Raw genomic sequence first — 13,926 nt, forward strand, 5'->3', positions numbered from 1 at the left:
ACATAAAAATTTCAAGAACAGAAACCACTTATCTAAGTTTTCCATGTTGGAAACTCTTTATTCCTAAAAGTTCAGGCAGTTTTAATGACCACTCCCAGTAATGCTTCCCCAATAGCACCTTCCAAAGGACTCGACCAGTTGCCCATTGAAGACAAAGTACTGACTTGAAACAATCTACAAATCCGTAAAGAGCTGTTAAATGCCTCTATCCAGAACAAAAAGGCGCCTCTTAATCTCCCTGAGCTCTAAAACCAGGAACTAACAGATTACAGCACACATTAACTTCGTTCTTTTCTCACCCTGATTTTCCCCACCACCCTAAAACTGTCAATGAACAGAGCTAAGCAGAACAAGACCATAAGCCACTTAACTATCCAAACCAAATCAAAGAGGGAATAGGAAGGTGTCAAGCTCTAGCAACACCTCAGGTACTGTGAAATACACTACAGTAACATTTCCAGCTTTAGAACTGTCCAAGTGTTCAGGTCTATGGACCAAAAGCCTAAAACTCAACACATGGTAGCACCTTAATATCTCTTTTCTCCAGACTCCTCTAGGTTACCTCCGACACTTTTTCCAGCATCAGCTTAGTTTGCCAGGACAGGAAGAAACAACTATTGTTCCTATCTGCTGATGACAGTCAAACTCGCCAGGAAACATACCAGAATAATGGTTTTTAGCACGCCCCGGGCCCTGCTGCTTGTCCTCCCAGCATCGAGCGAGGATGAGCCCAAGGGAGGCCAGCCCAGTTCCCCGTCACCTGCGCCACGGGCACGTCCTGCACAGCCTCACCTAGCCAAAGCCACCGAGGAGCCCGCGCTCCCGCTCTCTCCAGCCGCAGGGGCTGGACAGCCTCCGCAGCGGATCCCACCGCCCGCACAGCGCCGTGCCCATGTCACCGGGCACCTCGGCGGGACCGTCCACCTGCTCCCCGGGTCACCGCCACCATGGCGGGACCGTCCACCCGCTCCCCCGTGCCATCGCCACCACCGCCGCAGGTGGGACGACACCGCCGCGGCCGTGCGGGAGCCCTGCGCGGGGAGCTGGGGAGCACCGAGGGTGACGGTGAGGGCAGCGCGGGGAGGACACCCCGAGCCGGGGCCGTGGCGGCAGCGCGGCCGAGGCGCCCCCGGTCGCGGCGGCCTCGATGGCGCGGGACCATGTGCCGGGGGCATGGCGGGGCGGCCGGGCGGGGGGCGGCGGGGCCGGTGCGGGTGGCGGGGGCGGGGAGGTGGAGCCTGGCTGCGGGACCGCCGCTTCCCTCCCCCGTCGGGCGCTCACCTGGCGGGGCCGCCCCTCGCCAGGGGGCCGGTTCCACGCGGGGCTCGCCCGCCCGCCCTCCCCGGGCCGCGCGTCCGCCGCCCGCCGGCTCAGGCCCCAGCAGCCGCCGCCTCCCCCTCCATGGCCGCCGCTCTCGCCGGCTGCATTGTGGGAAGCTGACCTCACTCGCTGCTGCCGCCGCCCCGCCGGCTCCGGCACTCGCCGCCATGGGGGCCGTGACCGACGGTGAGACCTCCCTCCCTCCCTCTCGCCATCCTCCCCTCCTTCCTCCCGCCCCGCGACCCCCGCCCGGGCTCCCCGCAGCGCCGCGCCCCCCGCCCGCCCTCCCTCCGGGGAGCGGCTGCCCGCGGCCCCCGCGCTCACCCCGGGGCCGCTCACCCCGCACTCGGGCCTCCATCGCGGCCCCGGCCCCGCGGCCCTCCGTGCGCCCCGCAGCCCCGCGGCTCAGCAGATCCGCCCGCCCCGGCTGCGGGAATCGCTCCCCGCAGGGCCGGGAGGGAGCCGCGCCTGGCGCTGCGAGGCGGCTGCCATGGCGTGAGGGGCTAACGGGAGTTCTCCCTCAGATGAAGTTATCCGCAAGCGGCTGCTGATCGATGGCGATGGAGCTGGCGACGACAGGCGGATCAATTTGTTGGTGAAGAGTTTCATTAAGTGGTGTAATTCCGGATCTCAGGAGGAAGGGTATCTGTTGTTTTGTTTTGGTTTTTTAAGTCTCGGAACTGCTCAGCTCGCTTTTCAATAGGAAACGGGGCTCGATCCATTTGGAAGAGATCCGCGTTAAAACGTGCCCAGCTGTTTTTCCCGTGGCTCTGTGGTGTTTCCAGGACAAACGGCGAGCGCTGTGCTGGGAGAGCAGGGCTACACACGGGTCAGGAACCACTGCAGGCTGCGGGCTGTATCGTGAAATCTGCCAGCACCGCTCGAATGCCCGCAGGATTGCTGTGCTGCTGCGTGATCCAGCCGGGAGCCCCGCTATTATAACAGGAGCATGACTCGAATATTTTAGTTGGCAGTTCTGCGTTTGTTCTGTTAGGGAAGGGAAATACTTGCCGGTATTTCTGCCGCTGTGGTTCTCTTTTTTTAAAAAAAAAGTCTGAAGTAGTAAGGGATGAGTGACAGCCTTCTGTGGGGTCTCTGTTAGTAGTGGATAGAAATCCCCAGAGGACACAATATTACGAGTGTGTATACAGAGAAGCATTGCAGTATTAAAATTCTGTTTCGGTGGTCACAGAGCCAAACCGAGCTGGGAAATTTCTAAGCCCTGGGTCAAACTGCTGGAATACCCACTGTACACTGATAAGGACAGGATGGTAGAATTAATGTGTACAGTGTTTCTAACTCCCACGAAATTATACATTGAATCTTCGAAATGTTTTCTTTATTGAATAATTGTTATTTAGCTGTCCCTTATGCTGCATGAAATTTTGCTTTCTTGTTCTGTAAAGTCAGGAAGTGTTTTTGTGCTGCTTGGGAATAAATGTCATGTCTGTTTTCAGATACAGCCAGTACCAACGAATGCTGAGTACTTTATCACAGTGTGAATTTTCAATGGGAAAAACTCTTCTGGTGTATGACATGAACCTGAGAGAGATGGAAAATTATGAAAAAATCTATAAGGATATAGGTAACTATGAGAAAATGTCAAAACCAACTCTTTATCTTTCATAATTTAGCAGAATGACTTATTTATTGAGTTCAATATAACTTTTTTTTTTTTTTTTTAAGAAAACAGTATAGCTGCAGCTCATGAGAAGATCTCTGAATGCAAAAAACAAATCCTGCAAGCAAAAAGGATTCGAAAAAATCGCCAGGGTAAGGAGCAATATGAGTATTTACGTTGGTGGGCTTCATTGTTTTGTTATTTTTTAAAATGCATTGTACTGGAAAATAGATTCCAAATTTTTGAAAGTGCTAGGCATCATGACTACTGTACTCAAGGTGTTGTGTTCCACACCCACTACTGAAAGGTTTGGGTGGATGACACAGGCAAGATTGAATCAGGAGATCTCAATGACATGGAACATCAGGGAAACCTACAACAGCATCCTTTCTGAATACCTGTTACAAGAGGTGGATTTTCCCTACTTTTAGAAGTATATGTTCATAATTCAGTTGAAACTTCAAGCATTCTAAAAGATGAGCAGTCAAAAAGAAGCAAAAATTGATTTTTTCATGATAAATGAAATACCAATGAAAAATTTTAGAAACATAACATGAAAGATTTTAAATACAACTCTTTGATCAATGCCATGGATAATTTTGAACTGGATATTAAAATAACCTTAACCAGTAGGAATGTAGAGTTCTTACATCTTCACAAACAGAGGTCTCAAGTGTTGGCTTTTTGATATGTTCTGTCCAGTCTGCAGCACAGATTTTTCCATGTGAACGAGGTAGTTGGCATATGTACAGTCTTACTATCAGCAAATGGCTGTGTTACTTGCCTGTGTAACCATAATACTATTCTTAATGTGTAACAGTTTAAAAAAAAATCCTAAAAATTAAAAAAACACAACCATGCATCATTTTGTACTTTTTTCTAAAAATCTTGAATGTTCATGCGTAACATCAGCACCATTTTCTGTACATATACATTTGATTGTATCTAAACCCAATGTTTATGAATTAGATGAAAAAGACCAAGTGTACAGCAATGCTATCATAAGGTGTTTTGAAAAATGTTAAAAAGAATCTGTGGTACCTGAGGTTTGGTTCTTGAATCAGTACTTTCAGAAGTATTTAGATTAACTATTTAAATGTCTTTCAGAATATGATGCATTGGCCAAAGTCATACAGCATCATCCAGATAGACACGAAACATTGAAGTAAGTATAAAACTACTTTAAATTATAATAGGACAGTAAGCTAAGAGTCACCAGACTTGACATTTCCCTGGTTTCAGTTTGACTTTTCCTCACTTTTATATAGTTTCTTTGACACAATAAAAACTTGTGTTTCTGTGCCCTTACAAGCTTTCTTTTATCTCCATCTGTATGGGTCAGAAGCATTGCTAATTGTTCTGTAGTTGAAATTTTTCCACTGTTGGGGTGAATAAGTGAACTCAGACATGAATGCCCATCTGATGTCAGTTTACCAGGAGTGAGTTGCTCCAAAAAGGGAGATAGTGGGAAGTCCTTAAATTTGCACCAGCAAAGATTCAGTAGTCACTCGAAATGCATAACACACAAGCAAGTAAGGTGGAATGAGAGAAAGCCAGAGAAAGCTCTGAGGGTTCTTTTTTATGTTTTCCTTGTGGTAGCTGTTCCTGCATGCCCAGTTATAAATGGCTGTGCTGTGCACCACATATAACCTGCCCTGGCATGCAGGTCAGACCTGCCCCATGTCCAACTCGTCTGGCGTGTAACTCACAGTGCTGCTTGTCACATTCTGGGTTTGCATCACTATCTGTGCTTTTGGGGTACTTGTGGGGAGATTAACTTTAGTGAGCCGTAGAAACAGTCCTGGACTTATTGCATCTATGAGTTTGTTCTTAAGCTGATTAAAGATGTAGTATGGGGTTAATGGTCCCATTTAAGTGCAGCTGTGCACTTATCCTGTTGCCCACTCTCAGTGAAATTGCCAAGGGAGGCTGCCTTTTCATATTGCATAGCCTTTCATAGCAAATGGAAGTGCTTTGGTTATATTATTACCCCAGTAATAGCATTTTTATAGCTATAAGCCACTGACAATATTTCACACATTGCTTTCTTGTATGTTGTTTTTCTGTGCCTTGATTTCATTACCACAACTTTGATTATTACAGGCAATTCTCATGAGGCTTGACTACTTGTTACTTCATTAGTCAGCATGTGGTGTTTATCAAGTGAGGCTTTAATAAAGAACTACCAGAAGTGCAGTTTTTCAGATAAGTCAATTAAGAATAGAAACAACTGAATAAGAGAAGTTGTGACTGCCCCATCCCTGGTTCAAGGCCAGTTTGGATGGACCTTTGAGCAATCTGATTTAGTGAAAGATGTTCCTCCCCATGGCAAGGGGTTAGAACTAGATGATCTTTTATGGTCCGTTCCAGCCCAAACTATTCTATAATTCTATAATAAATTATGCTTTCTTATCTTAGAGGATACTGGGTTGTTTAGGTTTGCAGGGATTGTTCTAATTTTGCTTAACACATCCAAGCACAAGTTTCTTAAGCAAAGCTAGAAAGAGTGGTAAGTTACAGCTGGTAAGAACGCAGTATATAGGAAAGTATACAAAAAATGATACAATGAACCGAAGGCCACCCTTAAATCAGAATAGAGGAAGCCTCACTAACAATGTCACACTTTCCATAGAACTCCTAATCAACTAAAAACACCTGAGAAAACTACTTGTGAAAAGAAACATAAAGGTTTATTGTAAGAGTTACATTTATAGCTTTTGCAGGTTATGTGGCACAATAGAACAAAGTTTAGAAAAATACTTTCTTTATGCTTTTAAGAGTCTGTTTCTTGGAACAAGTCATAGAGCACAAAGGAAGCTGTTAGCAGCTTAGTCACAAGTAGTGCACAGGAGCCAATTCAGGAAGTGACAGGAGCTGAACTATTAAACAACAGTGCCCACAGTGTAATTAGATGCAGTATCAGAGGAGCTGTTCAGAGGACCAAGAAATGACATTGAGTTTTAGAAAAGGACATGTAAAATTAAGAAGGCTAAGCAAAGATTCTCTGGAATGTAAAGTAAAAGGAGTAAAGCAGGTGGATGTAGCTTGGATGTTACTAGAAAAAAAATTGCCTCCTGTCCTCTCACACTCTGCTTTCACCTGACAGCACAGTGTACACAGCAAGATTTGGCCAAATTGAAGTTTTTCAGAAACTGGAAACCAAATGTGAGCAAAATCAGTGTATGAGCTTATAAGCTGTTTGCCTGTTTCCATCAAAGAAAGGGATAATGTCACACCCAAGCCTGTCTCAGGCATTCTCTTTGAGGTACCAAACATAATGGCTCAAAAACAGATAACACCCCCAGCACTAAAATAGACCTTTTTCCCATCCACAGTGAGGTACTTAGGACTGGAGGGCTTTTTGTCATTCCCTACCTAGACTAGGTGCAGCAGCTGTCAATGTTTCAGGAAAAAAGGTTGATTTCTTTGCTTACCCCACTATGATTCTGCCTGCTAATTAATCAGGGATGATCAGCCTCAGTCCACTTTACCTTTAAAGAAACTGTTTGTTCTCATTGCATGGTGCATAAATTATGGTCGGCATTAGAAGTAGAAGGACCAAGCTGGAGATTTGCCAGTAGGAGCTGGTGTTTACATAAACTGTTTATTTTATAGTTCTTTCTCCTCTACTTAGATCAAATCTGTTTTGTAAGAGTTTTACAGAGCTTTTTAAGAATACTCTATTTCTTTTCAGGCAGCTAGAAGCTTTGGGAAAAGAACTGCAAAATCTTTCTCACATTAAAGAAAATGTTGAAGATAAGGTAAGTTTTTCATAGAGATGGTTATATAATAATTTATTAGGAGCACAATTAATGTAGAATTTGCTATGGGTTGTTTGGCTGCATGTGCTCTGTTTCTTACAACATATATTTTATCATTCCAGTTGGAGCTGAGAAGAAAGCAATTCCATGTTCTCCTAAGCACCATCCATGAACTTCAGCAAACCCTGGAGAGTAAGTGCTGTTCTTTGGTAATAGATATAAGTGGGTTACGTTTCAGTGGATCAAAAGGAATCACAACTTCCAGCAGTGGGATAGCTCTGTGCAATTGAGGTTGATGACCTCTTGCATTGACAGAATTTTTCCCCCAGTAGCAGTCCAGAGCCTGAGACTGCTCAGAATTTTTTTCTTCTACAAGCTACCCACTGTGTCATTTCCTGACTAGCTTCAGGCTAATTTGTAGGCAGCAGAATTCTTTAAAATGTGAGAATGCAGAAAAGTAATTTGAGGGGTTTTTTTTAACAGAAAATATTTCTTACAGAAAATTATTCTTGTGCTTATTTCCAAATTTAATTTTATAATTCCTATTTCATTAGTTTTGAACATGTCATTGGTATCATGGTATCATTTGGGGCTTTAGTAAAAAGAAATTGAAATACAAGGGAGGTAAATGATGATCTACTCAGATTGAGAATCTGTGATAGAACGAGGACTAAAACTGTCAGACACGAGCTAAATTCAGGAATTAGTCATACTCATCTTTTGTCATACAAATACCTAACATTTTCAAATCTGCACAAACTTTACATGCTCTAATGTGGATAATATTGTTTTAAATATTATTTGCTGGATATTTGCCATGTCTTTTGAAGACAGAACAATTGGTGCAGCTTCTGAGCATGACCTGATTAAATGCAGAGATGGCTATAAGAACCAACTTTCATTCTCTAAGGCCATCTAGATCTTCTTAAACAGAATGAACTATTAATCCTAGGTGCACTTTAGCAGAAGGTTATTGTTATTATGTGTTACTAACACTTGCTTAAGTATTAGTCTTTAAAATGCATTTTCATGTGAATATATAGATTACCTTTCAGCTTTCAGGATTTTGTGAAGGAAGTAGCAGTTTAGTGGAAAGCACAGCTTCAGTTAGAAATAAATAAACCATTAGTAGGCAGAGAGAAAGCAGTGATTTGAAGCAATCTGGTACTGTTTGCTTGAATTGATACTATAGAATTTACCCCATATTTCCAGTAACAGCTGTTAGAGATAATATCCTTAAAAACTTTGAAGGATTTTTTTGTTTATTTGAACATAGCATTTTACAGAATGAGATACTCAACTACACATTTAAGGCAATCAAAATAAAATACTTACAGTTCTGCAATATAGTTTTATATATGGCCAAGGATGTTTGACTAACAATAATATTGAATTTTAGATGATGAGAAACTTTCAGAAGCTGAGGAATCCCAAGAAACTCAGATGGAAACAGAGGCCAAGCAGTAGATATAATACGAAGACTGACAATTCTGCTTAAGAAAGTCCAAGTATCTTCACTTTGTGTTGAAATCAACAGTAAGAGAGATGGAGCTGAAAATAGTTTTCTACTGCTTCTGTGAATTTTTGTACAAAAATACATGTTTTGCATATGCTGCAGGGGAAAACAGTTGCAGATGTGTCAGGTACTCGGTGTTAATCCACAAACATTTTAATTAGTGACAAACATACTTTGTTAAACAAAGGATGAAGCTTGTGAACTATGGTGTTTACAAAACATTGCCAATAAAAGGTGTTTTCACAGATTTTCCTATTTTTAGTAGGGATTGAGTTTTATAATAAGGGCTTCTTTTCTTACTTGACATCAGATTGAGGGCAGTGCATCTTGTCATGAGTCCCAGCTTCCATACCCTGTTTGAGATGGGACCTAAATCTGATCTAAGTAGGGTCTTAGTTTTTCAAGTAAGTGCCATTTTAGAACTTACTGTGTCTAGACTAGAATTTGATAGCTTTATGTAAAACAAATTACTTCTGTAGAATTGATGCTTGTTAAGGGTTGTAAAACAATAAAAATGATACTGTACTAGCTTTAATTTTTTCCTCAAAGTGATCGAAAGAACCACAGTGATCCAAGCCTTGTTCTGCTGTGTTGTACCACATCAAAATTTAAAACTGAAATTTAAAAGCTTTGTTCTTGAAGAACCGGGAATCTAATCCTGATACTATTTGTAATCTGCTTCTGGATTTTATCTTTCTATTGACTATTATCAAAATACTTCTGAAAATAATTTCTGAAACAGATGGTGGAACCCTTCTTTTCTCATGATGAAAAACTGAAGCAGTAGAGCAGTAATCATGATGTTAAAGTATCAGAATTACTTTTATTATTAATAGGGAAAGTGGAATTTATCCACCTGGATCATCCTGGTGTCTGAGCAGTCTGTTGGGAAGTAGGAAATGCGAGTTTCAATATGAGTTTCTCTAAAAAAAAAAGCTAATGGAATATGCTCAGTGCTTTTGTAAGGCAGGGAGGACCAAGGGCCAGTAGTAGATCAAGTCACAAAAACAGCCACTAAATGGAGCCTTCCAGTGGTTTGGGTAAAGGAAAGCATTTTGGATCTCACTCAGACTGTGCCATAAGCATACATAGTTCAAGTGAAGTAACACCATTACACAGAGCAGAGCTGCTGTCTCACTTGGTGACAGCTGAGGGGGATTTCCACGACTGAGATTCTGGAAGTTTATAATCTAAATGCCACATAATTCCCACTCTCAGTGGCTGTGGATCTGTGTGAGTCGGGCTGAACAGACATATCTGAGCTTGTTTTGCTCACATTCCAAGTTTGCTAAAGGCAAGCCAGCTGAACAAGAAGTCACACAACTTCAGTAGCTCAGTGCAGCCCTGAACTAACAAGCTGTCAAATGTCTTTTAGTTCACAGCTGGTCAGCTCAGAACACAGGGGAAGCTCAGGTTTGCCTGATGGAGCCTGTGCAGACATGCAGTGCTTCTCATGCACTACGAATTTGGCAGGTTGGGGGGTGGCTAAGCAAACAGGCATTTAATAGGAAAAGTACACCGTCAAAAAGTATTAAGTGTACTGGATTTTTCCCCTCCTAACAACAGGGAATGGTAAAATATTTTGTAAAGTGGCAACAATAAATTATTGCCTAATAAGGGAGGAGTCACTGTCATGAACATACGAATTGTCAAGGACTCTTTTAAACCATATTAACCTTTTCTTTTGTGGTTGAAATACCCTTCATGAGCTATCCAGACTATTTGGGTGCAGAAGTGGATGACATTTACCAGTTAAAAAGTCTCTATAACAGTGAAAATCTCAAATTTTTCCATTCATTGTTTTACACAGTTCTTTGGAAATTGCTTGGATCAGTCAGGTAATCAGAACCTGTACTGCTCTGTATGGAACCTAAACAGAAACATGTTAACACCTAAGTCTGTCCCTCTGGTAAGGAATATTTACAGAGAAATAAGGGTTGTACACGAGAGAAACAATACAAATGCATGGCAAAGGAATAAATTCTTGTTTAAATTACAGTGACACAATCTTGAAAACAAATTACTGCCCTAGAAAACTAAGTTACCCCAGTGCAATGTGGCAGCAAAAAGGTGATGTCACCAGGCAAATCAAATAAAAAAGCATCATCAATTATTGCAAACAACTTCAGTGGGACACCCAAAATATTTGCCCCTATTTTTTTAAACATTTCTACATCTAACCTCTTGAACATTAGATTTGTACCAAAAAAGAAACAAAATCAAATGGAACTCATATACCAGACAATATTTAACCTGCTTTGTTACCACCCTCAGGTTCCAATTTCAAATCTGCCTTGCATATGCTGAAAATGTATATCTGCATCTCCTTTAATCTTCTGTTCCTGAAGTTTATTGTGTGTCATATTTCCAAGGCACAGATGGTGGTCACTGTTTCATCCCTGCCTTGAAAGCTCACTTCTGCCATGCTGCTTACCTGCACTGACTCTAAATATATGTGTATAAAAATATAGGTACATAAATCTCAACAACCACACTACTTTGAAAATAAATCTTTCCTGGTTTTTTGATTTGCCTTGACCCTATCTAAGCTGAAAGATTATTATATGCCTAAATGTTCCATCTCAGTGCCCTTGCCATGTGGATGCGAAAATACAAGCAGAAAGAGAGTTGCTGAAGTGATAAACTGACATTTTCAATGCCAGGACTTGTTTTTCTGTCCTGTCCAAATGAGAGCAGCAGAGGGAGAGTGGAACATTGGACAGAATTGGTAACTTGGGCAGAATTTAATAAGACAGATTTAGCAAGCTTCATGAAGGGATGGGAGAAGGAGGAGAAAGAATGTCACCATGACACACTGCCAAGTGATGGGATATCTCTGAAACCATGTTAATTTGAAGAAAGCTGCTGCCAGCAAAGAAAATTGCAAAAAAATATATCCCAGATATTTATGAGCTAGAAATTATGAGTTATTTGAGATACTTGTAAGTTTTTCAGATGTCACAGCTGACTTTCCCTTACTCCTTTTCTTGAGGCTGAGGAGGGTCTCCTTTTCATGTGAGTTTAAAAAAACTAAGAAAAAAAATTCAGAAATGCAGGCAAATGCTGTTAGTTCTGCTCTGGTAACCTGTGTGGTTTTTTCTTTCTAGACTTAGCTGCATTAGGGACACATGATACCAGTGCATGAACTACTTTATAGATCTATATGCAACAGACACTGGGGAAAGCAAGTTAGCAACAGAGAAGTGTTCCACATTTTGTGCTTCACCCCAATTGTCAAACGTGTTCTTGACTTACCTCAGCCTTCATTTCCCAAGTCTATTTTAATAAAGGTTATTAGCATTGTTGCAGAATTCTCTCCACTCATAGCCCAGGGCCTGTGTGTTGCTGGGCAGTGTGCAAAGGCAGAACAGAAAGGCTGTTCTTGTCCCTGTGTGCTGAGCAGTGCCACAGCAGTCAGGAGGCAAAGCCAGGTTTGGCTTTGGTTTGTGTCCACCCTGGCCTCGTGTGACTCACCTGCCTGCCTCGTGTGATTCATCTGCCTGCTGGCAGCAGGAAAGTGTCCTGCTGGCGTGGCATGGCATGGCATGGCTGTGTGAGGCTGAAGGGACATGGGGAGTGGGACACCAACACATCCCCACCAGGGAACCTCAGCATCTTTGTACCAAGGAGCTTCCCAGGCATTCAAGAGTAATCCTAAAGTCATGGGTGCAGTATACTGTGGACTTTGCCTGGGCTAGCAGAGTCCAGAAGGGAAGGATGAGAGACCTTACACCTCGGTGCCAGGTGAAACGATGGACAGAGGAGCTCTGGACCTGCCCTGGCCGGAGGCAGAGCACGGGTTGTGTTGGGCAGCCGTTGCTGTCTCAATCAAGCAACACACGAGGAAAGAACTTGGGAACAGACTCGTTTTTCTACACTCGCAGCTTTTGCGAGGAGCCGCGCGTTCGGAGCACTCGAGCCGCGGCGGCGATGCCGTGGGACTGTGCGCGGTGCCGGCCGCGGCCGCCAGGGGGCACCAGAGGCCGGGCTGGGCTGACGCCGAACTTTGCCGGCGCTTCGCGGAGCCGCGGAACGCACAGCTCTGTTCCGGGACCCACCGATCCTACCGGCTCTGTTCCTGGTGCTTCCCGGGACCCACCGATCCCACCGGCTCTGTTCCTGGTGCTTCCCGGGACCCACCGATCCCACCCGCCCCGTTCCTCGTGCTTCCCGGGACCCACCGATCCCACCGGCCCCGTTCCTCGTGCTTCCCGGGACCCACCGGCCCCGTTGCCGGCGCTTCCCAGCCTTGCGAGCCCCTTTCAGACCTTTCATTTTTGGTTTCTCTACCGTTTCGCACTCGCAGCCAGTCCTACCCGTGTGCAGAGGGGTTAAAACCCGAGAGAATCATAGAATATCCCGAGCTGGAGGGACCCACAATGTTCATGGAGCCCAGGTCCTGCAGGTCCTGACCCTGCACAGCACAACCCCGAGAGGGTCTTCCTGTCCTCACGCCCAGTCTTCATTTTCATTGTCTCGCCCGAACTACCCTGATTCTCAAAACCTCTCTATAAACTGCCCCAAAATACATAAAACATTGCCCAGGAGCAGAAGATGCAATCCCAAAACCTCTGCTCTTTGGGATACCCCATGATGCAACACAAGTGTATCCAATATTTCATTTTCCTGCAGATGATGACAGATCTCAAACCCTCCATGCTGCCTCTCCAAAGCAAGGGCTGGAAGAGCAGAATCTGGCAGTGTTTGCAGCAGGAAACAAGCACCCTCTGGCATGCAAGACTCTGCTGCCTCCAACACATCCAGCCCCATCATCCTGAAACCAGGGCAGGAGTTGTTTCAGGAACATTTTATACTGGGTTGCTCTGAATTTACAACATCACAGTGAGAAACTTAGCAAAAGTTTGCTAAAAGTGTTATAGTGTGTGAGAATTCCTAAAATATTTAACAGCAAAGACATGTGTTTTTAAATTGCTCTCACAAAAAAGGGAAAATAAAAACATAACTACCTAAACAAATTTTTTTATGCTTTGCCAGTTTGCTCGCAATGAAAAAGTCACCATCAAGAGAATTGGAAATGATGTTTTAGCTCCAAGGAGGAAAGGATTTGGCTCTTCTCAACTCAAAAGTCTCATCAGAAGTGTATACTGGAAATAACTGTGTGTGCTGCAGGTAAAAAATAGGCCCCACTAGGAGCCCATTTGGAATAAAAACGAAATATATAATTTATGATCTGGCAGGGCAAGCTGACTGCAGCCACCTTCCCAAAGACTTAGACAAAACATTACTACACTTAAATCTTATAGGAACCTAAATGAAATTCCCATTTATATTTGCTGCACCAAAATCCCATGCTTGAGTTCCTATTCCAAACTATATATCTTCCTAAAAGTGCTGAATTGTTGCTGAAAAACTCCCAAACAACACTAAGCTTCAAAGCTGAAAATTCTGGCTGATTACCAAGCTTGAGACAAGTTTAGACATAACACATAGAAACAACCACCACTGCCCAGTGCAGCTTCTCCCAGCTACATTAAGGAAACTTTGACAACCTAGTGGAAGTTCAGAGGTGAAGATGTTTTAACTTATATGAGAGAAAACCTGGGGATAAAAATGTCTTGGTTTCTTTCTTAGTGCCTGTTAATGTCAGTATCTTCCTACTCACTCTGCATGAATTCACAGAGAGCTTTAAATCAATTCCCTTTTGCTCTGTTATTGTGGCTGCTAGAGATGGGAAGGGTCACACAGCA

At 43.5% G+C, this 13,926-nt stretch overlaps 2 protein-coding genes across 2 annotated transcripts in view; one reads left to right on the forward strand and one right to left on the reverse strand.

Annotated features, from left to right (window-relative positions):
• The window catches only part of ATXN7 (ataxin 7), an 84,707-nt gene extending 83,286 nt beyond the window's left edge, over positions 1 to 1,421 (reverse strand). The window contains exon 1 of the mRNA XM_085072388.1: positions 1,282 to 1,421. The gene's annotated coding sequence lies outside the window, so the exon portion shown is untranslated. The remainder of the gene's footprint in view (positions 1 to 1,281) is intronic.
• Positions 1,372 to 8,465, forward strand: THOC7 (THO complex subunit 7). The gene is made up of 8 exons (XM_085072390.1): positions 1,372 to 1,506; positions 1,845 to 1,962; positions 2,778 to 2,905; positions 3,007 to 3,093; positions 4,049 to 4,106; positions 6,636 to 6,702; positions 6,825 to 6,894; positions 8,102 to 8,465. Exons 1-8 carry the CDS (start codon positions 1,488 to 1,490, stop codon positions 8,167 to 8,169), a joined length of 615 nt encoding a protein of 204 aa, XP_084928516.1. The 5' UTR covers positions 1,372 to 1,487; the 3' UTR covers positions 8,170 to 8,465.
• Positions 8,466 to 13,926: the final 5,461 nt, after the last annotated feature.

The sequence above is a fragment of the Lichenostomus cassidix genome, chromosome 12 (assembly GCF_008360975.1).
Source record: "Lichenostomus cassidix isolate B80296 chromosome 12, HeHo_3.0, whole genome shotgun sequence".
NCBI classification, from domain to species: domain Eukaryota; kingdom Metazoa; phylum Chordata; class Aves; order Passeriformes; family Meliphagidae; genus Lichenostomus; species Lichenostomus cassidix.